The 27,348-nt window shown below is 37.0% G+C and overlaps 1 protein-coding gene across 2 annotated transcripts in view; it reads right to left on the bottom strand.

Annotated features, from left to right (window-relative positions):
* Positions 1–2,250: 2,250 nt before the first annotated feature.
* Positions 2,251–27,348, bottom strand: part of LOC149166264 (S-adenosyl-L-methionine-dependent methyltransferases superfamily protein) — an 84,806-nt gene continuing 59,708 nt past the window's right edge. For both annotated transcript variants that reach the window (XM_089432515.1, XM_089432514.1), the window contains exons 6-7: positions 25,730–25,807; positions 2,251–2,855 (exon numbers count right to left, since the gene is read on the bottom strand). In XM_089432515.1, coding sequence (XP_089288641.1) covers positions 2,624–2,855; positions 25,730–25,807 — 310 coding nt within the window. In that variant the 3' untranslated portion in view covers positions 2,251–2,623. The remainder of the gene's footprint in view (positions 2,856–25,729; positions 25,808–27,348) is intronic.

The raw sequence follows: 27,348 nt of genomic DNA, 5'->3' as shown, positions 1-27,348 counted from the left end.
CAAAACCAAGATCATGATCTTCTCCTTGAAGAGGAAAAAGCAGCAAGTTAATTTTATTTTTGAGGGGAAACCCTTGGAAATAGTGGAAGAATACAAGTATCTAGGAATTGTTTTTCACAACAGGCTCAATTGGGAGACATGTAGAGCTAAAAGGATTCAGGGGGGATGGAGAGCCTTTTACCTTCTACAGAACAGATGCAGGAAAGCAGAATTATGGGACTGGAAGACCAAGAAAACTCTTTTTGGGTTGTTGGTTACACCGGTTGTACTCTATGGATGTGAAGTTTGGGGGAGTAGTATGTCAAACCACAAGTGGAGGCAATTAGAAAGAATTCAAAAACACCTAATCACTAATAATTTCAAAGTCAAATCAACGGTTCCTTATGAGATCTTGCTAGCTGAGGCTGGTTTATTTCCAATGGAGGCCGAGGCGGTCTTTTGCTTGTTAAGTTACTTAAAATGGTTGAAGGCATGGATGAGCATCATTGGCCTAAAATAGTTGTTGCATAGGAGTTAAAGAGGACGAAGAAAAGTTGGGGGAAACAAAATGACAAGTGGGGCATTAAGTGGCAGGATTGTCCCAACTCTAAAGAGGAAGTTAAAAAATGGGTGCTTGAAAAATTCAAGACTACCATGTGGGAAAAACAGATTGGTCGAAAAAAATCTCTATATGTCAAATATTTCAACCCGACATGGTCTCATGATGAGAAGATATATTTGGGTGCCAAAATCACGGGAAAGGCTAGATTATTAATAGCACAGTTGAGGACCAGGTCTCATCATCTCAGATGTGAAACAAGTAGATGGACAACTCCAAAAGAAGAGTGGGAAGAAAGAATCTGCATCTTTTGTAGGAAAGGAGAGGTTGAAACAGAATGGCACTACATCATGGATTGTCCGGCTTATGAGGATATTCATAATCAGTTTAAAAGCATTCTGAAGGTGGATTGTTTGAACAGGTTGTTCGAAGAAGCAAGGCTTATCAAAACTACAAACTTCTTGGTCAAGATTCATGACAAGAGAGTAGACTTAGAGAAAACTTTGAAGTTGTGATGGGCTGGAGTCCTAGGTCCCTTAGACCGCTTGGTCTCATGGACGTCATTAAAATCCCTTCATTCATTCAAATTTGATTAGAGTCCAACTTCAACTTTCAATTATTTTCTAAATATATTGATATATTATGTTATTATGCAACCTCTAGTACGACAAGTGATTGAGCACAAAGTGTTAACCACTGCAGTTTGGCATCCCATGGGAGGTTTGGGACGTTTGATTAGAGTCCAACTTCCACTTTCAATCATTTTCTAAATATATTAAATATATTGATATATTGTGTTATTATGCAACCTCTAGTACGATAAATGATTGAGGACAAAGGAAGTTTGGGATGGCAACAAATAAATAGCGTTAAGGATACACAACGCATAATTAAAGATCACACACCCCGAGTTTAACAAGGGCTGCACTGCAAACTAACTCCACTTCGTGTACAAATGCCAGTCTTGACAGCAATTTATTCAAAACCAAGTCACCAATATAATTAAGTAAATCATATATGAAAGTAGATATTGCTTTTACGGAGTACCCCAATCATGAAAAAACCATAACCTATTCAAGAGAGCTCTTGCATTGCGAGTGGGAAGGTCATAGTCATAACCATAGGTGGGAGACAACCGAGCAAAAGACTCTTGTATCTTCAATCTTAACATGTGGTTCTTTAACAACGAATAACAATTGCATGCAAATGTACCACTGTACATGGTTAAGCATTTGGTTGGCAGATTGCCCACGTATGTGATATCTTTTTTGACGATAACAAGCCGGCATGCTATTTCAGGATTCTCATAATAATTTGTTTCAGATCATAATGATGACCAGTAACCGTCAGAAATTGAAAATCCAGTATCAGAAAAAGGGAGGCTTTCCGCGAATTCACCACCCATGACTGCAGCAAATGCTGGAACTTTACAGCCTAATAATTGCATGGATTTATTTATGAAGCCTCTTTGTCTGTTCGCACGCAAAGGAGGCACAAAATATTGATTAAAAACTGAACTGAAATGGTTCTCACAGATGACATAATACTGGGATCTCAACTAACATAAATATTATGGCTTCTGTATGCACAATCAAAAAAGGCACAAAACAGCTATTTGACTATTTGCTGTTACAGTTACGTTTCTTCTATTTAAGAGGATTTTCCAACTCATGTAGACAGAGATGTAGAAACAGCAAGCACAATAAGCGGGGTCAAGTCAAAATGACAGTTCTACGCATGTAGGAAAATTCTACAATTTTCCATGCTCGTAAACATTACTGTTGCAAATATGTATTAACAATCTAACCCCAAATCCAAAAAGTGGGGCCAATACTAACAAAAAAATAAATTAGATGAAGAACGCATGCAGCACTTAAGTAATCAAGCCTTTCAGATTTTCACAAGAATCAATCCTCTTACATTAAAGCCTAAAATCGCAACAAAAATTCAAAGGCGGGATCCATTGCCAATTTTTTTGTAAATTCTTTTGTGAGAACCTAAAGTAACTTCCTTCACGACGCGTCAATGGGGACCTTGCTGCAATATCCTACAACGTTGCTATCATACTTTTCTCGTTACTTTTGCTCAAGAATCTGCAGTCCGGTTCCCATCAGCCACCCAATACTTTTTCACAGCTATCAATATTTTTTCAGGAACAAGAGGTCCATCTTCGTGGTCCACCAGCTTACTATGCCATCTAATACCACCTAACACTTTTTTCACCCTGTTCAAAACATCAACATTGTCTCGAAGTATGACTGCGCCCTCTGGCCGCAAAATACGATCCATCTCTAAAAGAATGTCTTCTGTGTTGCACCTGTCCAAAAGCGAAAGGTCAATCATAAATCAAATCATGTAGCAAACTCAATCAAACAAAATTATTCCATGCATCATTGAGAGAAAAGGGCCACATTTTCCTTGATAAAAGGTCTTACACAGTTGGCATTGTTAGGTAAGAACTGGTATACTGCAAAATGTAGCTTCCAACAAATAAACTGTCATGGAAAGGTTTTTGTGTAATATGATTTAAGCAATAAGCTTTAATACCGTTCGATGAAGCCCTAAAACAGGAAATATAATTGACTAAAATCAGTTTGGTTCATACCATGATCATATTTTACTTCTCTAGGTATTTTATTTTTATATTTTTTATATTGCGATTTGATGTAAAAGTAAAACATGTGGGAAAGCATAGAGTCGGTGCTTGTTTCCTCGTTTGTTTAACATCCATTGGATTGGTTAGTTGAATTTTAAAACAAGTAGGTTCACTTTTTTTCGGATCTCCAGTGAAATTTCTATTGTGAATTTCCATGGAACCCTAGGATACAGATTGTTGCTTTCTTGGACTGTTTGTTCATTTGTATTTAGTATCTTGGAACTGCAAAGAAATTTCTATTATGAATTTCTGAATTTCCCAAAGGACAATTCGCATTAAGTTGAATTCATAATAACCACCATTATTTCTAATACCGTCGTGAGCTGAACTTTAGAAGTATGTAATCTTCACCCTCTACTACTTTGTGCATACATTATTTCCTCAGTGTTTCTGATTTCGTCCTCTTAGAACTCCATTATGGAGGTTAAGCAACTCAGTTCTAATGTTGTTAGTGCCTTTCTCTTGCTCATAAGACTAACTAGGTGTGATTGTAGTTTTAACTGTATTTGAGGTGTTGGACATAATAAAAAATCATAATACAAATTTGGCTGTAACATATAACATAAGGACAAAAGATTTGAATCAGAAGTGAAAGAGGAGAATCAAACGTGCCAGTCGACAGCCTGGTATCACTGGTACAGAAATTAGCAGCGGCAATCACAAGCTGGAGCATCAACACAGATGACAAGGAACCTAAAAGAGTTGCTGTTGCACCCACAAAAAGAGACACGCAGGTAGAGATCAGCAGAGGGTTGGAATTTGACGGGGCATTTTGACCTTATTTTACGTTTAAAACATTTAAAAAACAGTTTCTTGTGATGGGTTTTGAAACGTAGACAGTTCACTTTTTTATGAAAAAGTCATTACTATCTGTCAAACAGCGGAAAGGCACTTGCACCTAGTCAACCGGCCTAAAATTTCATGGCAGGTATTTAATCGTGAAAAACTATATTGGCCTAAAATTTCATGGCACGTATTTACTTGTGAAAAACTATATTGACACGTCAATAATTAAGTGCTATGATATTTCGAATTCATATATATGTGTATTATTTTATTATTTTATGGCAAATATTATATTTTATATTTTAATAAAACTTTTATTCTAACATAGTTTATGCCGTTTATGCCGTGGTTATGTTTTTTAAGTTGTTTACCTCCTTTCACCCGCGTATTAATAAACTATAGGAAAACAATGAGTAGAGTATACAAAGGTTTTAGAACAAACTCAAAGTGGTTTTAATTCTCATCTAAAATAGGATGAAACAAATCAGATTGGATGTCGTGCTCATTTGGTGTGGTATCGCTTTTTCAGACTCCAAACACAAAACTAACCAGTGTGTACCTTACCAATCCAAAATCACTGTAGATCATTGGATGAATATAACTTTAATATTATTGCAGATATCCATAATGACCAAATCAACCAAAATAAAAGATTGAAAATGGGAGGTGGCTAGAAGATATTGAGCGAGTGACATACATGTGGGTAGCTGGCAGAGTAAATGAATGAACCATTGAATGAAATTGTTATTAAAAAAAGAGGTGTAGGAAAAAGGCATTAGAATTTTGAGATAGAATCAACTATAGTTTATTGATAGATCTGAGCATATCGAGAGCATGGTATCTTCATCCAAACCACATGCCCAAATTATGTTGAAAGAACACATAGAAGCAAATATGCATGTAGTGGAAGTTCATGAGAAAATTGACACTATGGAGTTATTAGAGAAAGCAGGGATCATGAATTTTTAGGAATTTTACATTATGGATGCAACACACATTCCAGAACTATTACACCATTACCATGCTTCAACAATCACTAAGCTATCAAATTCTGGTTTTAAGTCAAACTTCCAAGATCTCCCTAGTGTGCTTTGGTAGTTCAAGTTTCATCCTTGATAGGATGGTCACATGGAAAGCCGAGAGCATGAGGAGCATTTTTTCTCTGAAAAGTCATGCAAGATTTTAAATTCTTTAAATTTAGAAACCCATATAACACTCTGGAAGCATTGAGAAGCTTTGGAATGCCATGGAAAATAACCTCTCGAAGGCACCGATGACTGGGTTGAGGAAGATGGTAGCACAACTTTAGCACAAATTGCACTTCAATACAACAAGTTGAAGTGTGCTTTAACCCCGATAATGTGCAGGCCCATGCTTCCTATGCCTTCAACAACTATTACGTTAAGAATGGGATGTTGCCTAACACTTGTGACTTCGTCGGGAGTGCAACTCTTACTACGCAAGTTAATCCATATGAGTTTTAAATATATTTAAGTCTCTTACCATTAATAATATGTTTATTACTATGAAAATATGTTTGTTGTAATTTAGTATTGCACGAACCTCCCTTTAAGTTGCAAGCAGAAACCTCTTACCCAAATAGATGCAACTTATTTTTATAAAAAAAAATTCTTCTTTGTTGTTCTCAAGAAGCCTCTGCTACAAATTTCTCATCATTATTAACCAACATAACTTGCTTCAGGCTTAACCAAGGACAATTTTTTTTAATTAACATTTATAATAATTTATAATTTGAGTAGTAGTAGGAATAGTCATCTAGTTAAAATACACCTGATCTCATTACTAATAAGTTAAGTTTGGAGAGTTATTAAGCCTGAAGTTTTGTGAGGCCAATTCTAAAATCAGTGCAAAGGAGCCAGAGTGTTGCCATTAGTTTAACATTCTAAATTGAAAAGTAAGAAATTTGCACGGGAAATATTATCTACCTTTAGATTTTCATTTGTTTTTCAATTCTACAAATTCAGCATTATATCTACATTTTTCATAGAATATGGACTAGTGCATGTGACTTTTGCAGGTCACACCAAGAACCTCTATTCTGCTGTGGTAATGATACAAGAGTACACCTCACGAATTGTTCACTTGACAACAAAGCCAAAATTCCTACAATTGAAAATGCCTCCAAAATTCCTCTGAACTCACCACCATCACTGAAGCAAACATATACAAGATCTAACATTAGGCAAACATATATTTTTAAAATTTTGAGGATGGTTATGAAAAATAGGGTTAAAAATGATATTTGTTTATGTATGATTGACCACCTGGTACGGTCCCAAAAATTAAAAAATGTCATGTGAATGATGTACTCTAGTCTCGTTGTTTTTCACTAACGAGAAGGAAAATAAATAAGGTGGATTATAGCTGAGTTGGTTATGAATGTTAGATGTAGTAATTTTTTTACAGTACTGATTCTTTGTCCAATTTTAAGATTTCCACTATTGATAATAGGTTATCGACCAAGACTCCTATGTAAAACTTTATGAAATATTAAAACACTTTTAATACATTGTGTTGGTTTTACTATAAATTTGGACCCCACATCGATTCCATGTGATTATGATGGTGGAGAGGACATGGAGCCTAGATGATAAGTCAACTCCAGAGTCCTTGAAATGGAAATTTCTTCTTGGGAAACTTTCCTGTTGGCATTGGTGAAAAAAATCCATTTGTTTTTACTGAAATTGCAACATTTAAATGCTTTGATAGAAATCCAAATTGAGAATATTGAAATAGGAGTAGATTGATTGCAATAATGGCAAGCCAGGTGTGAGTAAAATATATTTTTAGATTTGCCCATAATTTTTGTATCCTGTGTTTTGGAGAAGAAATGATAAGTGGAATATGGTTGGTTTGGGAGTTGTGGATCCCATCAATAAGTGAATAAAATCATCCCATCAATATGTGAGTAAAATGGACTTCATGATTCAATAAATTGTGTTATGGTCATGTTGTTTTTTTCTTATGATAAATATGTGAAAAAATTTAACATAATTATGTTATTGAAGGATACTTTTTTTCTTTTTCTTTTTCTTTTTTTTAATAATGGTTGATAGTTGGGAAATTGAGGATCACAGCTCCATTAGTACCATTCCCCAGTACTGCATCATCACTCATACCTGCACCTTCTATTTAAGGAATAACGGTTTGATATGCTTCTATGGTTTAAGGTTTATCTTTGCTCAGGTGGCCTCTGCGAAGGCCTGGCAGCTGAAGCTGGGGTCTCTAAGTATCAGTTGTTGGTTTTGGGTTTTTGCGCCTGACTTCAGTGGTGTCTCTGGAGGAGTTAGCTGCATCATAGAGAATTTGAATGTCGAATTACAGAGGGTTGCTTGTCTGAGTGTGGCTGCTAGTATGAGGGTTGATAGTCTGCTAATTTGGGAGGAGGTTCTAGAGCAGAACCTCGAGGGAAATTTGGAGTTGGAGGTTGGTGGTAGCTTGGAGTTGTGGGTCGCGGGTATTCTGAAGTTGGGGGTGTGCGATATTTCGGAACTGGGGGTCTGTGGCAACCTGGAGTGGCACATCAATGGTATTCTGTATCAGTTGTTGGTTTTGGGTTTTTGCCCATGACTTCAGCGGTGTCTCTGGAGGAGTTAGCTGCATCATAGAGAATTTGAATGTCGAATTACAGAGGTTTGCTTGTCTGAGTGTGGCTGCTAGTATGAGGGTTGATAGTCTGCTAATTTGGGAGGAGGTTCTAGAGCAGAACCTCGAGGGAAATTTGGAGTTGGAGGTCGGTGATAGCTTGGAGTTGTGGGTCGCAGGTATTCTGAAGTTGGGGGTGTGCGATATTTCGGAACTGGGGGTCTGTGGCAACCTGGAGTGGCGCATCAATGGTATTCTGAACACCAACATGAGCGTGCATAGCAATTATGCTGAGGATAGCTCATTGTCTGGCTCTTGGGGTCATCGTAGGCCTAGGACAGGGGGGCCAAGGGAGGGTAATTCTCTGGTCAAAGGCAGCAACGGGCAAGCATGTAACAACTGTGTGCAGGATCACTTGGAGATTCGGGAAGGATTGGTTGTTCTGCAGCATTGCATCCAGCAACAGCAGCTTGAGAATTTGGCCATGCAGGAGCGGCAATTGGAGAAGGAGTGAATCCACCATTTGGAGGACGAGGTGGATGTGTTGTGTCAGCAAATTGAATAGCTGAAGTTCAAGATGGAGGAGAGCAGCAAGAGCAATGAAGAAGAATCCACTGCATTGGATCTGAACAATGCAGCGCCGATGGAAGAATAGTCTGTTCTCTCTCTGGTTTTGCAAATGTTTTTGAATGGCACACTTTAAATGTATATATTTACTTTTTCAGTGTTGTCGAATGTATAGCAATAGGATACCAGAAATGAGAATATTTTGTAAGAATAATGGGGAAATCTCTCATGGAAGGAATGGGGAACAATTGATGTATCAGCGGCCCTCAACAGGCTCAAAAATACTATGTAAAATCCCAATTTTGCACGCGAACAGGCGCGATCTTAATATATAAAAAGAATATTATTCATTCTGGTTTCAAAAAAGGTACTTTTTTTAATTAAATCGTTGTTGGTGAAGGGGCAATTTATCATCAAAACATTGTAATGGAAGGGCAAAAGTTTAAACATAACGTTTTTGGATGGGAAGACTAAAGACCCAAAATGTCAAAAAAAAATTATTTGACGGGTAATGAGAAATCCAAATTCCAACCCTGATCAGCAGACTCCGAAAAATAGATTGCAGATCCACAGATGGCAGGTGGTCTGGCATAAGGAAGACATGCAGAAGGTGGTCCTACAGTGGCAAGGGATTGTGAATCCACAAGGACCAAGAGCGGATAAAAGTGTCGATCCACAAAGACTATTGAAGACCACAGAAGCAATGCAGATATCAAAAAATTGGAGAAGGATTAGCATGTAGGACGTGCATGTCATGTGCAATCTCAAAAGGACAATGTGCCGAGAAGCGAGAATAGGATAAGTAGAGAAAAGTTTTGAAACATTAGAAGATTGAAAGGTTGGGAAGTGTAAACATGCTGAAACCTGGAGAGCGCAAAAATGACTAGGCATGTTGATGGTTGGGAAGTGTAAAAATGCTGAAACCTGGAGAGCACAAAAATGACTAGGCATGGGACCATCAACAGGAAGTCAGTTTCAGCAAACAACAGCCAAAAGACTGAGTGGAAACGTACCAATTGTGAAGTGAACTCACTAAGGCAGGAAAATGAGATTTAGTAAGTCAAACTTAATCAACATAGTCAAGGCACACACCATGACAACTGGAGAAGAATAGAGGGACAGCACACAGCTGCCATAGCCACCATCAACAACGAACAAGAAAAAGGAACATGGATTTCCACTGGTCATCAAAAGCCAAAGAAAAGAATGAGCCAATCATAAACCCTGGACTACTTGAAAACATATACGTAAACCTTACATGGTGAACAGATATAGATTTGCATAGAGCTGCAGAAAGATTCAATCAGGGACCTTAACATTGTCAATACAAATCACAACGCCCTAGGTTTCTTCAATGGGTGCCAATCATGAAATCTGGATCAACAGCCTAGATCAAAACCCAGGTCATCAAACCATTATAGCGTAAACTTTAAAGCAATGATATCCGAAAGGGGCATGTGATCCATACAGTTGTGGTTTACTAAATCGTAAGATTATAGGGGACCTTAGTGCCATAAAACCCCTGTGCTATTGTACTTTGAAAGTATTTTGCATCGTCGTTTTCAATTAAAAAATGAGTTTGCCTCATTCTCTCAATTTTTTCAATCTAATGCTCTGCTATCAAGTAATTATGTTCTGATACCATAGTCAGTCATACAGAAAATGCAGAGAAAAAGGAGAGCGCTCTCCCTTTCTCTGTGCATTTCTTGAGGAAGGTATCAAAATATAATTACTTGATAACAGAACGATAAATCAAAAGGAACAAAAGAGTATCAAACATGGTGTCAGCGCTCAAATGAGCCTGATCCAATCCCCTCTTCAATAGATTCTCATATTTTTCAAATGGCATTGAAAATGATGGTTTCAGTTCTAAGAGGGTGAGTTGATTCAAAGCATGGTCATGTAAGTTGAACTACTGGTAGAGTAAGAACTGCTGGGAAGCACCACCCACGTTCCTGCATCTGTTCAATGATGATTTGGAATTTTATTTAACTTTTATCAACAAATTTTCTATAGTCATGGAAAGTAAAAATTAACTTATATTTAGCCCATGACGTGTAAGAAACAGTTGGTGAATGGGTGCACTGTTAAGGCTTCTTTGAGTAATGGTCACCAGTTTGAAATCCCATGGGTAGTCCTATGTAATGGTCACCAGTTCGAATTCCCATGGGTAGTCCTATGGTCTACCAGGTAACCTTAAAAAAAATGTATATTCTGTAAAACAAAACATGTCCTCCAAAACCTTGCATATCGCATGTCCATTGTGTTGAGCACCTGGATACTCGATGTCCAAGTGTTCGGCAGTTGGCACACGTCCTTTGCTAAATATGTGTCTGACACTCTGAAAGCACTTGCCAGATGTCCAATGATGGGGACACCAAAAAATGTTTAAAAACCTCGAAAAGATCAAAATTATGTGCAAATGTGCCTTGACGTATCAATAAATGTGTCCCGGTTTGATGAAATTCTATCCTTTTAATGCCCAAAAAAATTACATTTTTATGTCTATAGTTTATTTTTATGATTTTTTTTATTATTTTATACAAATATATATAATGTCTCTACTTATCACGTTTGGGGATTTACGTGTCCCATGTCCCCATGCCCCATGTCATGTGACATAAGTTCTAAGGTTTATAACAACAGTAATATAAAGAACAAGTTATAAGCTAAGATACCTGATAATTTCTACCTATTCAAAAGTACAACTTCCTGTAATTTTACCGGTATCAGATACTTGTGTCTCTCGTATCACTGTATCACAATTTTGTAGCGTCCAGGCACTTAGGTTATAACTTATAAGGTAAACATCAACATTAACTGGAATTTTAACATTAACAGTTAAAAGTGGAAAACCTATTTCAAGATGGTTGGTAACGGACTCGGACTGATATGACCTCATACGGAGAAAATGGAATGGAACTTGTTTACCAATTTTCAGTGATCCTACTCTCTTTCAGCATTTTGTGAAACAGAGCAGAGAAAACCACTCTATCCTACACCTGAGGCGCACAGGATAGGATTATGAGAATGAAACTTGGGATTTGAACTCTAATATTTGTGGGACTTCCATAGTGCAACATATGAAATATCATTTTCTTGATTATCTGCAAAGAATAAGCCATTAATGCTTCAGCCATGTTCCATGAGAATTAATTAGAACAACCAGTGTCTCATGAAGATGAAAAGTCTACTTAGCGCTCATACTATCAGGTTATGCTCATAGGGTTGAAGAAATGGGATCACGTCTGAGACTTGCACCTTGTAGCAGCCCTTCCCAATAAGGTCACCCGTCCTAAGAATGCTCTGGCTCTAGCACAGTCATTCTGATTAATCATTATGTGACATAGGTCATGCATTAATGACTTAAATCTATGAGGATAATCCCAAAAATGATATTTTATTTGAACTCTTGTGAATAAGAATCAAGAAAATGCCTAGGGAGCATATGATAATAGAACCTAACTACCTCATTACAATGTAACAAGTGCATTCTCTGCGTTGGCTACTCAGCATTGTACTTCAAACCACCGACATAAAACAACATATCTTGGAGACAAATTGAACTCAGGTGAAACTTGATAAACGAGTAATAGAAGTTAACTGTCTTTTAAAAGAAAAAGTTTTAAAAGTTATTCTGAAATTTCCACACAAGTTAACACATCCACAACCATCTGGTGATTTCTCTTACTTTATTTCTAATATCTATTTTATAAATCAGATAAATGGCCTATCTTGTAAACATTATATGATAGTTGACTGCTATAACCAAAGTAACCGGATTCATCCCCCCCCACCCCACAACATGTCGTGAATCAGGTGAATCGAACAAGATTCTCGATGAACACGTGTCCGATTTGAGGCAAGTGTGTGTTCGAAAATCGAGATTCGTGTCCCACGAGAATCGGATTCGCTCCCACAACGAATCCTGATTTTCGGACACGTGTCTGGCAAAAATGGACCTGCGCGGTTAGCCAATTTGGGTTGTTTTTGCTCACTTTCATTTGTGGTTTTGGAGCTGTGGGACTGGGAACGACTAGCAAAGGATATTGGCATGTTTTGGAGGTGACTCAAGCAACAAGTATGTGGATTCTTCTTCCATTTTTCTTTCTATTTTTGCTATAGAAGTGTGCCCATCATTTTGTTTACATTTTTTATTTATTTTTACAGCAGTCATGGCTCAATAGGGAAGGGGCAAAAAAATGGGAGGAATATCCCCATTGGTGATGCCCCCAATTATGTCTCTTTCACTTTCATCAGGGTCTACTAGTGTTCCATCTGTTGGAAGTGGGGCTACAACAGTAGTTTCAAATGTTGAAAGAAACATCAACTTAGCAAGACAACGAGCTCAAGAAAGTAAATATCCCTAGTGGAAGTATGTTTCAAGAGATCAAGGGCCAGGCAGCATGTTAAAGGGAGGAGGCAATGTTCTTTGGAAATGCAACTTTTGCAACACCCAATTCAAGAGCGCCTATTTCCTTGTGAAAGCACATTTGTTAGGCTTACCATCTTTGTGGAATTGGAGCATGTTCAAGAGTGACTGCATCTAAGAGAAATGAATTAGAAAGAAAGGCCAATGTTGGTGTGGCAATGGTGGCTGCATCATCTAACAAAAACAAGGACGAGGATCCCCTTCCATTCTTGAGGAAAACCAATGCCAACGATCCATTTGGGAGTTCCGATGGGGTTGCAGGTCAAGCAACAAAAAGGAGGGCACTTGATCCAATGGATAAGGTATCTCAGCAAGAGAGGAAAGAAGAGATTGATCTCACCATTGCCTTCTTTTTCTATCTCAACTTCGTATCATTTAATGTTGCACGATCACCTTTATTTATTGAGATGTGACGAGCTCTAACTCGGGGGGCTCCATCGAGGTATGTGCCTCTTGGGTCAGAGAAGCTTAGAACTACATTGTTGAGTAAGGCAAAGAAGGAGGTGGAAAAAAAGTTTGAGCCTATTAAATTAGCATGGCCAACATCTGGGGTTAGTATTGTTTTTTATGGATGCACAGATGCAACACGCCATCCACTCATCAACTTCATGGTGTCTTCCTTCAATGGACCAATTTTCTTGAAAGCAGTGGTTGCTCTTAGAAAATACAAGGACAAACAATATATGGGTGAGTTGTTCATTAAAATTATTGAAGATGTAGGTGTTGAATCTGGTGTGCAAATCACTACAGACAATGCGCCTGTTTGCAAGGTTGCTAGCATGATTGTGGAAGCTAAATATCCACAAGTATTTTGGACATCTTGCATTGTCCATTCCTTGAATTTAGCACTCAAACCTATTGCGTCTGATGTACCTTGGATTGGAACTCTTATTGAGGATGCACGACATATCCAAAACTTTGTACAAAATCATACCAATACACTCACAATCTACAAAGAGTACACACATCTATAATTGTTGAAGATTGCAGATACACAGTTTGCCTCTTCATTAATCATGCTGAAGAGGTTGAGAGAGGTCAAGACTCAAGACCGCTCTTGGGTCCATGGTTATTTTGAGTTTTGGTCTTTTTGGAGAAAGACAGATCTAGCAACCTCAAAAAGAGTAAAGGACACAGTATTAGATGATGCTTGGTGGGAGAGGGTAGATCTTACTATTAAGATCATGCACCTTGCCACCTTATCATTGCTTTGTTGTGATTTGCAGATACAGACCAACCCATCCTAAGAGAGGTTTATGAGGGATGGGATTCCATGATTGAGTCCATGAGGACCATTATTTTTCAAAGTGAGTGCCCTGAGTATGAGACATCAGTAGAGGCCTTCTTCACCACCATTCAGGATATTCTTGTCAGCAGGTGGGACAAGAATTGCACACCTTTGCAATGCTTGGTTCACTCATTAAATCCAAAATACTACATCCATGAGTAGCTAAATGGTGCCTTCGCGCAAATTCCCTCCTCACATGGATTGTGAGATTTCACAAGGGAGGAAGGATGCATTGAGATGGATATTTCAGGATAGAGCATCCCTTGATGAGGTGGAGGATGCCTTTGCAGAGTTTTCCACTGGCACTGGGTGATTTGCAAGCTATGATGTTATTAGAGACAAGGGGGCTAAAACGCCCTATTCTTGGTGGGAAACTCATGGGGCAACATGCCCTCCTCTACAACGTTAGCCATGAGACTCCTCTCTCAGGTTACTTCATTCTCTTGTTGCGAGAGGAATTAGAGCACATATGGGAATTTGTATAGTTTGAAGAAAAGAATGCTTGAGCAGTCCAAGGCAGAGACAATGTTGTATGTGCACACCAACCTTCGTCTTATTTACTGGCAGAGGGAGGAGTGGTTGAAGGGAAAGACAAAGATGTGGGATGTCTTTCCTAATGACATGGGTTTGGAGTCTAGACAGCAGTGTTGAGTTGGCATTGACCAACTTGGATCTTAATGACCTAGTGCTAGAGCTTGTCACTTTCGATGATGACGATACTCATGAGGGGTCATCCTCCACACCAGCAGATGCAAAGATTACACTGGATACAAAGGAGGAGGATGCAAAAGAGAGCAATGGTAAAGCTGATGTTGATGACTTTGAGCTATAAGCAGCACTGCAGCAGCCACCGGCCTATGAGATTCTTCGATTCCGAGTTCTAGTGTCTACCTTGTTTTGTATTTTGTTATTTTCCATTGGCATTCTTAGTTAGGAGTGCTCATGACTCAGTACCTATGTAATACATTTTGATTTTGATGACTTGATGCCGCAATTTATGGTTAATTTCTAGTTGTAAAGTTGTAAAGTTGTAAAGTTGTCATTGATGAATCATGATTGTATGCATAATGTTACAAACTTACAGTGTATATGTATGAATCTATGACTGAATTTGTTAGTTGTATCATCATAAGAATTTGTGTAATATCATAATATGATGTATCTATTAATATTTTTAATATAATATATAATGTGTCTTACATGTCATATTCCGCGTGGTCGCTGTGCCCCAAGTCGGAATCTCATATCCGTGTCATGCGTGTCCCGTGTCCCTATGTCAAGTGACTTAGGTTATAACCCTTTGGACATAACATCAGAATGCTATTTCATTTCATGGATGTTCTTTGTTCCATGCTATGTCACACGGTTCGGGTTTGAATTCGAATTTGATAATGATTAAGTTCAATTCGAATTCGAATTTTCCGATGAGGTTCGTATCAAGTTCGACATTAAGTCCGACTATACATATTTTTCAATATATATATATATATATATATATATATATATATATATATATATATAATCAAAAAATCAAAATCAATCAATAAAGCTATGAGTAGCAGTGAGCACCCACAAGCCACAAATCACAACCACTATTCACTTCACACTCCAGGCGACGAGAACAAGCAACATCTAGAAATTGAATTCAGGAAATTGCAGACAATACAACACGCAACGGCAACACTAAGCACAATAGAGCGAGTACACTCAGACTGAAATTGGCTTGTGAAAATATATCGACAACCATGGTAAATAAAGCCAAACCAGTGGCCACCATGGGAAACTAAGTGGCGGCAAGCGAAACCAAACAGCAATGCCTTAGCGTTAGAAAAGCAATTGTGATATGCGGCTATGCCAATAAATAAGATTTTCCCACTATCTTAAGATCAGAAAACTCTGTTCTGAATACGCAAATGTCTTAAATTTATTGTACAAAGTTTCTATTTAGGAAAGGTTGTATTATTCCTTCTTGGCGATAGTCTCCAAGTTGATATCTAAAGGAAAGAATCCAAGGAAGTTTCGTTATCTATGGTGTGGAGTGGTTGAATAATAGTGTGATTGGAGTGGTTTCGTTATCCAAGTAAGTTGAGGCCCTTGTAGATGGAGACCGATGATTGTCAAAGGGCTTGACTGGTAATCCGAGGTCAGAAAAGTTTGTGGCATGGAGCTGCTCAACGTAAACTGTAAACACTGAACAGTGAGATTAGAAATGCTGCAAATGCACTTACCTGGTGGACCGGTGGTCGATTCTCCTTGCTGAATGCTCTACTCCTTGCTGCAACAGCACAAATCACTTGCCAACAGCACAAATCACTTGCCAAATGAAAATATTAATGAGCAAACACGCCCTTTTCATACCCGCGCTGAGCTTAGCGAGTCCTGGAAACAGGACACGTTTCCCAAAATCACGACACGCTTTTGAAAATCGTGACACGACCTCAGATTCGACGTGTCATATGATTTGGACATGAATCCGGACCAAATCGTGTCGGATTCACTGGATTCGGGATTCTTAGGGGGTTTAGGACGAATCCGGTGACTTAGCTCGAACCATTTCATTCACCATTGCCAAAAGTCACCACAAATCAAAAGTCGTGGTTGTTTGTTAAGTTAATGATATATTAGGGAGAAAAGGTTAAACGTACGATTTATTAAAGAGCAAGGTTTTATAAAGTTTCATATTATATCAAAATATATATAAGCATATATAGTGATTAAAAGCATATCATTTAAGTGAAAAAGTGGGTTTATAAATGAAATAAAAGTAATAAAATATTATTACTTCCAGGTTATAAGATTATAAGTTTTATATATACATACATCTAGGGGGAGACACAATAATCCATATAAAGGAAGAAGTTGAATACTAAGGGAGATTACAAGGGTATTAAAAGAAAATTAAAAACTATAACTTGTAATTTAAGTCATCCAAGAAAAAAGAAAACATTGACCTATATATTCATATAAAAAGAAAAAAGAAAAAGATTAAAAAAAAAAGAAAAGAAAAAGGCTTTTGTATTAAAAAAAAAAAAAAGTTAAGAGGAAATTAGTAGAGTCAAGGCTATTTAAAAGAGGGGAATATTTGGAAAATATATATAGAAAAAAAAGGATTTATTTAAAAAAAAGTGATTTAAAAAGTATTTGATATTCAAAAAGCAAAATGGAGTCTAATACAGAAATGAATGCCAAAAGATTCCCAGAAACCTTACCCAGAGACGGTAAAGCGCTATTTAACATTAAAGGAACTCTCGCAGGAAAAGATGTTATTATTTCTATTTCTCCGGCAGAAGATTCAAATTTTATAACACCTAAAATTGCAAACCAAATAGTGATTCTAGAGTCAAATATAACTGAAAAATTAGATTTTTTTGGCAATAAAATATATGACATAGCCAATTTATAGTTAAATATTGAAGATTATACATTTGTATCGCAATTCTCAATTCACACCCTATGGAACAATCAAGGTGACATTATTTTGGAATCACCCTGGATGGAAACTCGAGGGTCCTTTATTCTAAATACAAAAAAGAAGTTTTTGACATTTTCCCACAAGAAGAAGAAAATAACACTCCAAGATGTTACATTGAAGCCAAATTCAGTAACGCCAGAAGATATATCAAATATTTCAAAAGTAATTTCTCAAGAAGGTAAAAAAGTATTACAAAATATGCAAAATGAAATTGACAAAATCATTGTTGACAAAAATGAAGTTTCTCGACTTAAAAACCATAGTGAAAAATTACTGACGCAAATTAAGAAACTTAAGAAGGATAAGAAGTCATTAGAAAACAAGGTACAACAACTTATCGAGAAGAAAGCATCAAATGTAGGAATTCAAGTTGATGACAAAACAACAAATACCGATCCAGGGAATTTCACAACTCAGGAAGAAGACAAGCAAGTTGAAGAAAAAACGCACTTGGATGTTGCAGTTCAGATGATAAACACCCCAAGTGAAGTTTTGGTAACAAAATCAACATCATCCCCTGAAGTAAATCAAAAAATTTCCACACACTTAATAAAGGAAAATCAACCCAAAAAAGTTCCCTATCGGCATCCGAATCATGAGAGTAGACAACTCAACCATGCTACGTATCGGTACCATTCAGAACAGAAACAACAAACTGATGTTCCAAAGAAGAGTGATGTAACCTCAATCCAGTCCTACGATGACAAGTCATTACAAAATTCCAGTGATCAGAATATTCAACAGAAGATTAATTTAGGATGGTCTGATCCCTTCTTAGTGCAAAAATTTTGTTTGTCACTTAGAAGATCATATCAGCTTGTATTGACGAAGATGATTGTTCCGAGAGAGAGACATTCGAAGCCGAAAAAGAGATCAAGCCTTTTTCATCAACAAGCTTTGAGGACAAAGCTTTTTGAGGAGGAAGGCAATGTTATGAATAAATATATAAGATATAATGTGAAATAATGTAAATGATAATAACCATAAATAATTAATAGTTAATTAGTAATTAGGTTGAAGAGTCATGTCTAAATGAGACATGACTCTCCATGAAGAGACACTTGCTTGATATATAAGCAAGCCTCTCGTTCTCATTGTAAATCAATTAATATTCACACATTTAATATATAATATTTATATCCTCAATGGATAACTTCATATTCCAAGTCTTCTAGAGTAATTAATTTATAGAAGGAACTTTGTTCGCTTCATTTTTCTCATAAACCTTAAAACAACTTACAAAAGAAACTTGAACTCAACCTCGAACGGCAATTTTATTTTTTTTTAAATTCGTCTTTAGGTTCGCCTTCGGGTTCGAATTCAAATTTGTTGAGGTTCGAATTTGAGGTTCGCTGAACCTGAACAAATTTGAATTTTTTTTTTGGGTTCGCTGAATTTCGAACCTCGAGGTTCAAATTCGGCGAACCCTGTGACATAGGTTCCATATTGACAACAGATGTTAACAGTTTTCCACTAGAACTTAACATTATGGTTGATGTTATGACTTTGAGATGATTGATTAATGTTCTCTGTTACTATATAGTTGGTGCTCTAATGATTTAATCCACCATGGATTACAAGTAGCATAAAATCTATGTTATCATATTTTTTGCAACTAAATTAGCATTTTGCAAGTCATTTTAATATATATATATATATATATATATATATAACACTACTAGTATTTTTTGGGATTTAGTGCTCAAGTGTTCCCATTCCCATCATCACCAAGTAATAACATCAATAACAAAGACATATTATTGCATAAAGCCACTGAAGAAAAATATACAATAAAGGGCAGGCAGGAAATAAGGCATCCTTATCCAGAAATCTGATTCAAAAATAAAGTTGGTGAGAAGAATTATGCCATCTAGAAGTGTAATGTCAAAAGCTCGCTGACAAAACCAAAAATGTTGAAGATGTTGTAAGGTCAAGAGCATCCTCCAAGTTCCAACTTCCAACTGATTAATGCAAACTACAAAAGTACAAGTTCTGCAATGAAGATGTGACGGTAATGTTGGGATTGTCAGTAGATTCAGTACCACGTCATCTTTGAATATTTTAACCACACAAGTACCTTGCAGATTTTTCAAAAGATGCTGATTTATGGTGATTTTTCCATAGAACACTGATTTTATGGTGATTTTGTCCATAAGCAGTTATTTTCACTGTGATTTCTCCAGACGAAACTAATTTTAGGATGCTTTTTTACTATTGAGTTGTTTTCATTTGCTGAAGTAGGGCGCCAAATTTAAAGTTGTAATGACTCTATTTTCTGCAATTATTTGGAGATTTTGTGCATGAGATTGATGTTCCCTTCATTACAGTTTGCCACTCCTTTATTTCAGAAATTTTCCAGCAACAAATCTGAACCTTTTGGCTAGTAGGATCACTGCTATTTTCTGACTATCTTCTTATTTTCTAGCAGTTAATCCAAGATATTGACAAGTGACATCAGCAAGTTTTAAGTGACTGCATGATCATTTTTCTTTACAGTTGATCCAAAGATTATTGGTTTGAGGCAAAATACCTTCAGGGTTATGGAGCTAGAGTAGTCAGATTCTTCTCTTTGTCTAAGGCTCACTGGGAGAGCTCACTCCAAGCATTTCATCCAGTGAATTCCTTGGCGGTGAAAATTTTGGGATAATAATTTCTTTCTCGACATTTTTCTGTATTTATCAAAATATATAAGACTATTGGTTGGCGGCATCTCTGTTGGAAACACTGGGGGGTGAATCAATATTTCTTATCAATCGGTAATTTTTAAACTTTACAAAGCATTAATTATCATTAACATTTCATCAACATAAATCAATAACATATGAACATTGAACAATAAACAACACCATTCAACAATGCACACAACCATCAAGAGAGTAGACAACAAATTTAGGTGGAAACCCCTCCGGGACAACAAACACCTAACACTTCTTAATATTTGTCTTCAAAGATTTACATCAAGTTTTCAGCGCCAACTGAAGGAGGTTTCAACCCCCTGATTTATAGGGTCCAACATGAAGGATGCTCCAACACAGTGTTACTTGGGAGCGGGAGTGAAAGCGGGGAGCAGGAGCAAAAACGGGTGCGGAAGCGACATTTCAGAAGCTCCTGGTTTGGGAGCGAATCCCGGAGCGTTTTTTATATAATATATATATTTTTTATATTTTTATATTTTGATACATATATGTCAACAAAAACATGTAGAATGATGAATTAGATATAAAAAACATAAAAAAAACATAGATTGAACCATATAACAACAATCATCTAGAAGTTATAATCTTCATCAACCATGTCCACAAGTTAGTAACATAGTAACATACAACATATTGAGTCATGATTCATCAATCTTAAAGTTTCAAGCTTTCAAAATTCAATATATAACATTTATCATCATTGATCACCAAAGTTGTACTTGTAAACTAAGTGTAACCATTACAACAAATAATATCTAACATGAAATGAAATGTTATAAAATGAAATGAAACAAATTTCAACTTTCTTGAAGCATCATATTCATAATTCATTACTACTGAATTATAATTGCCAACTTCAAACTTAAATTGTCATATATTGTTTAAAAAAATATCATAATAAATATGAAAGTGTCAATAGTTATAAAAACTACTAGAAACTAGAAAAGACAAGTAAATCTATTATCTATTGCTTATGCTTGGGCCTCTTGCCACAATGAGAAATGTCTAATTTTTTAGTCTTGTTGGAAAATCAGGAATTATCATTAATATGACCCTCTAAGCATTAATATCCAGAGGTATCTTTGTCATTACCTCTGTATCTATATAGGGATCTTTGTCATTAATATCACCCTCTAAGCATTAACATAAGATAGAGAAAGCATAGCATGTCAAGTCAAGATTTTGTTTGAGTGATGCGTACATTTTTAAGAGGGTCATGATAGAGGAGTTCGACAACCAATGTCACTAACATCAAGGTATATAGAGGGATTTGTGCTCTTGATTAAATACAAGTTCCATACCCTAATACATGACAAAATTCAATGGAAACAATGCAATCCTGAAATCCTGAAAAACTGATAAGTCTGCTGGATTTTGAATGAAATCTAAAATTCTACTTTTTGCATATGAAATCCAATGAGGTCGGAACCACTCTCAAACATCCTGAGTCATTTCATGGTAATGTTAAAAATTTAAGTAAAAGGACCATGAATCGCATATCAATACTAGGGCCATAGACTTGATCATTAAGTTTCCCCACTAAAAACTTATCTGTTTATTTGAAAAAAAATTGCATTTGGAACATCATTGCAAAAAAGGCAAAACGCTCCCAAAAAGGCAGGGAGCGATTTTTTTTTTTAGGGAGCATGCTCCCGACCCGCTCCCGAGTCGCTCCCGCCCGAAGCGCGGATTGGGAGCAGGATCGGGGGGGGAAGCGCTCCCCCGCAACTATGCTCCAACGCCTTGATTTACCAACTGCAACTGGGAGGACGCTCCAATGCCCTGGTTTACAAGCTCCAACCTAAAGGATGCTACAACACCTTGTTTACCAATTGCAACTGGACAAGCGCTCCAACGCCCTATGCAGCCTCCAACCTGCCCTAGCACCACCCTACCACCGTGATCAACTGGCGGACCATGTTTCACAATTTTCAAACCAGATCCACATGTGCTCAATATCAATACAAAGAAACAACGATACAATCTTTGTAAATCAATAATGCCTCTACTCAATCTGGACATCTACTTCTATTCATCAGCGAACACTGTAAACTCTCGCATACAATGACCCTACTCAATATGCCATTGTCAAACTAGGTCATTGTTACACCAAGGTTCTCTGCCATGTCAAAATGTCTGTCATTTATCAAAGTTAATCATATTGTCATAATTGTCATCGAGAGTACTATAGATATTATTGTCACTGAAGATAACTCCGTTGTCATCAAGGTCACTGCAATATCTCAGTTATCATGAAGATCACTGCTATATATTCAACAACTAGGATATTCACCATCCAACACTTGTACATAATTTTCAACCAACAACGCTAGAATTACTACTAAACAAGCCAACAATCAAATGGAAACCGCGAGGCCAAGTGAGGCGAGAAGCTTGCCCAATTCCAGAAACGGAATTAAATGGCCTTGCCCACTACATGGAACCAGCACTACATGGGGTATGCTTTCTCCCATTAGCAGAAGTACAATAATACCGACAATGAGCTTCTGCAGTAATACTGATCTACTGATACGGAAAATTTTCCAAGTCTGGCCTTCTTTGTATATATTTCTTACAACAACAGTGAATTGAATAAAATTTAAAATGAGCTTTATCGATAAAATGTGGAATCATGGGGAAAAGTTACACTCAAAGATGACGCGGATTATACACTCACAGAAAAGTTACACGATATCCGTTTCCAGATTTCAAGATCCGTTTCTAGCCAACACAGATACACCATGTGCCGGTTCTTGGACGTATTTAGGCTGATCTGGATCGGGATCCGTGGATCCTGGACCCCAGAGGGCCGGATCCAATAACTTATTATATCATGCAATTCACGACATTTGCATGGGAAAATTAAGGCTGGCAACATTTGCAGTTGATGACAGTGAGAGTTGTCTCATTAAAATTGGAAAGGTTGAGCAGATAATTTATGTGGTCATTTCCATGTGGTCAAGGTTCACCAACAATTGATACCTCATCAAGTACTTTGATAAAATATTTATCTTTAAATATAGCCAAGAAATTTTGACTGGAAATTTCTAAAACAATCCACTGCTAGGATACCGGAAATGCTGCCCCCAACTCCCAGAAATGTCTTTTGGCATTTCAGATATGGAAACGCGTACGAAACGGCTTGGAAACGGCTTGGAAACGTTTATGCCATGTTTCACTTTTTTGGAAATGGCCAGCCTGAGATCGGAAACGTTTCAAAGGAGTTTCAAGAAAATTTGGATACATTTCCAGAAAATATGGATACGTTTCCAGGTTTTCCAAGTTTCCAATGTTCCAGGCACTTTATTGCAGGAATATATTCTTGGTTTGTTTGTCCAAAGCATGTAAATTCAGCTGAATCCTTTGCAGACCTTTCCTTGTCGTATCGTATCCAGATTTTTTGAAAAATTGCTGTATCCGTTTCAAACCCCATATCCGTATCTGTTTCAGTGCAACTTAGATCCACTGAACAACCAAATCCATCTTTCTCAAAATTTTGGTTTGTATGTACTATGGACAAATAATTGTTTAGTAAGAGTAAGTTGATCTCTTTGTTGGAATAAAGTACTTAGTTTCATCTTAACAGAGTAACTAATCCTCCAATAACGGTTAGTATCCCTGTAGATTCTTGTCTAGTGATCCAGGATTACCAAACGAGCTTTGAATGCACCTAAAGAACCCCTTTTATTTTTATTGACTAAAACAGATAAGATAGAATACAAATATCTGACTAGTTGCGAGTAAGATAAACTCATTACGCATGAATGGCCAGAATGGAAACAGATCCCCTGAGGTAGAAAAAACTCATGGTATGGATGATTTATTTTCACCCTCTACTCCAATTTCCATATAAGATATTGATTGACAAATAAAACGGCTACCAGTGTAACATTATGGGTTTAAAACATCCAAAACACGATTTTTTAGTTGCTATAACATTTGCTCTCCCCTCTAGGTTTAAAAATTAAAACCGAACTTCAAGCTGCACTTCAGTTACCTCACTCATTCTATGACAGTATGGGAGTGATGGCCCAACCAATCCTTTGGCTTTGTTTTCAATACCACTGATAGGCATGGAAAAGATGATGAAATAAAAGAACTGCCCCAGCTAAAAAATCAATAAATAGAAAAAGCATCGACATGCTTTCTTAAACCCTTTCCAAAGATTCCAGATCCATCAACAGTTTTGAAAATCCTTTATATAGATTTCCCAGTGAATGAGAAAATAAATCCAATATTTTGATACACATTCAGATTCTACATTCCAAAATAAGTGATGCTACGTTAGTCTGCATGCCACAGTTGCAGTACCTTGCACAAGGATTGTTGCCAGGATATCAACTGATGATTGTTTAGTACCTAGTGTTGAGTTACTGAATATGTCTCAGCATTGGTATTACATTTCACACGAGAGATTCAAACAAACCAAGAAGAGATCCATTTTGATCTTGATGGTGCCATAAAAGGTTTAAAATATGATCATGGTAACAGGACTTGCTGAGATTCAACATGTTTTTAACTTTTTATAATTTCATTTGGGTTGTCAGTTTCTCCACTCTAGTAAGGAAACTCAGTCATACTCGTCTAGTCAAGTGCTAGCTATAAGAAACAAAGTGGAAGGCAGGATGCACAGTTTCTGAAGAAATCGGTCATTCTGTTGTGGGAGGGGAGATCTTGGGGAATATCAGCTCCTTTTTTTTTTTTAATTTATAACCCCTAAATTAATAACAAGGGTTCAGTGGGAATGTTGTGTATCAATGTTTGTTAAATATTTAGTTAGTACACTGTAACTTGTAAGTGTCTTAGTTGTAGGTTAGTGGTTTCAAGTCAATGATTTTGGTGGCAGGGAAAGGTTTATGCAGCTGAACCACGGTTTTGTTGTACCCACTAATTTCTATAAATAAAAATAAGGTCAATGCCCAAACATGTTATCGAATTTGTTCCTCAATTGGTTTTGCAAACATACTCCCCGTACTCTTTGTATCTGATAGAGAAGAATATATAGTTCCCATTACTGGGCAGGATTGTAATCCACATTAGCTCCCGAGAGAACGGAAGGGGCCAAGGGCATTCAACCAGCTCAGTTTATCAGGTACTAGGGCATTCCCTTCAGCATAAAAATTTCACCACTGGTTTGATATGGGCCCTGCACACATTCGAAAAGAAGTTGCCAACATAGATTCATTCCTCAATTCTTGTTAGACAGAGAGTACACAACACATGTCTTGCCATCTGATCAGATGGCAAGACATGTATTGTGTACTCAGATCAGATGGCAAGACATGTATTGTGTACTCTGGCTAACAAGAATTGATTTTGTTTGGAGGTAACAATGCAAGGCAGCTTTTCATGATTTCCCTACCAGCCTTTACCTAAAAGTCAACTGCATTTAAAGGCAACCTAGCTATCCTAATCACAGCCATAATAGGGCATGTAGAGAAAATTAGATTATCATTATATCAAGTTTGGTCTTACGGTAAACATGTTAGCTTTGCATGAATATATTGGGAACGGGAGACAATTTGACTGCTGCCTACTCAACTTAAGATATCTATAATGTGACCATATTACTTGTAATATGAGAGCAGGGTTTCCAGAATAAACAAGTAATCCCCTTCCGCAACTGTAGAACTACAAGCAAGCACACCTGTATAATAAAAGCAGCATGTTCCCAAAAATAAGGCATACCTGTCTTGGTACATGTTGAAGACTCCATTTGCATGAATTAGATCATATGTCCTTGGATATGTTGAGAAAGCTTCACACCTAATCAATATACCAAGAAAAAACTAAATTTCAATATGTATAATATCCACAAATTTCAAGCCCAAGTTCAAAATTGCCAAAGCGCCACCACTAAATTCAAAGCCAAAAGCTATCACTGCATCTTTCTTTATTGGAAGCATACAAAATAGGAAACACAAAAGGAGATTTACTGCTTTTCCCAACCTACTATTACATATAAGTTGAATAGCAACATTCTTAATGGAAAACAACACGTCATTCTATGGATTTATAAAAATGCAACGCAAGTGAATGTATCAATGTAGAAGAAAAGGCATGGGAAAACCTTGTTTAATTATTTCACACACACCAGCAGCAACAAGACACACAAGAATTCAATAAAGGAAGATTAAAAAAATATGGACCACGAAGATACAATGCAAACATCTCTGCAAAGAGGATACTCAGTTTAAAAAAAAATCAACTCGATCTAAGGAATCGATCACTCCAAAAGATATTACAAAGTAGGCATAAGAAGAACCAAAGAAGCCCATTCATAATCATTTCTAATAACACAAAAGGTGTTACAAAAGAACAAACAACAAACATCTCATTGGATCCGTCTCCAAATTTTTACAAAGAAATTTTAAGGGTTCTAACATGCTTTGGTAATGATCACAATGCACAAGGCATCAATTCACTCGAAAGCTTTAGAAATGATGACAAACAACGACACACAAGGCATCTATCCATCCAAAAACTGTTGAGAAACCAATAGGCTAGAAAATTAGGGTTGATTTCTCTTTCATGATAATTACTTGTGAGTGTTGTTGGCCTTTTATTATTATGTTATGTTCTTCCTCATCAAGTAATTACCAAAATGTACATGAAGGTTACAAAGAAATAAAAGAACACAAGAAATTAGGCTCTCCAAGCCATGGATAAAACCCCACAAGGGGGAAAACCCAGAAAATTCTTCTTCTTCTAGAATCAGATCAAAGTGAGATATCCAAGACCCAAGACCAAGACAGTGCTCCACAAATGTCCCAAGTCAGCCCTCCATTCTGCCCACTAGATGCCATGATACTGTCTGCAAGATAATTCTCAAACTGTCCATAAATAATCAAATATGTATCTTCAACAGAAGCCTGAACTGTGTCAATTATTTTGGCCTAATACAGAGATAATACCATTGTGTCTCTTTATCAACAAAACCCCAGAATTTCGGATATACAAGCCTCAGGACTCGGGCCTGTGTGCCTCAGAAATTCAGACCTGTGCACCTCAGAATTTCGGATATCCATGCTTCAGAAGTCGGACATGTGTACCTCAAAGTGTGTGCCACAGAACTCAGATAGGTATGCATTAGAACTTGGACTGCTCTGCTTTAGAGCTCAGACTGTATTATCTCAAAACTCAGACTATACTACCTCAAAAGATCACTGAAATTAATTGCCAAACGATATAAGATAGATTTCAATATATACTTGTTTCCACATGCGAAAGGTCACGTCCTTTGGGGAGGCCGACATGAACTCTAGGAGGGCCGACTTGGTCTTGTGGGGACAATTTTACTCTTTTGA

The sequence above is a fragment of the Pinus tabuliformis genome, chromosome 5_1, assembly GCF_031772625.1.
Source record: "Pinus tabuliformis cultivar Carrire ecotype Pingquan chromosome 5_1, CPIR1, whole genome shotgun sequence".
Classification (NCBI taxonomy): Eukaryota; Viridiplantae; Streptophyta; class Pinopsida; order Pinales; family Pinaceae; genus Pinus; species Pinus tabuliformis.
The sequence above is the reverse complement of the archived record's forward strand: the minus strand, read 5'-3'. Positions and strand labels throughout refer to the sequence as shown.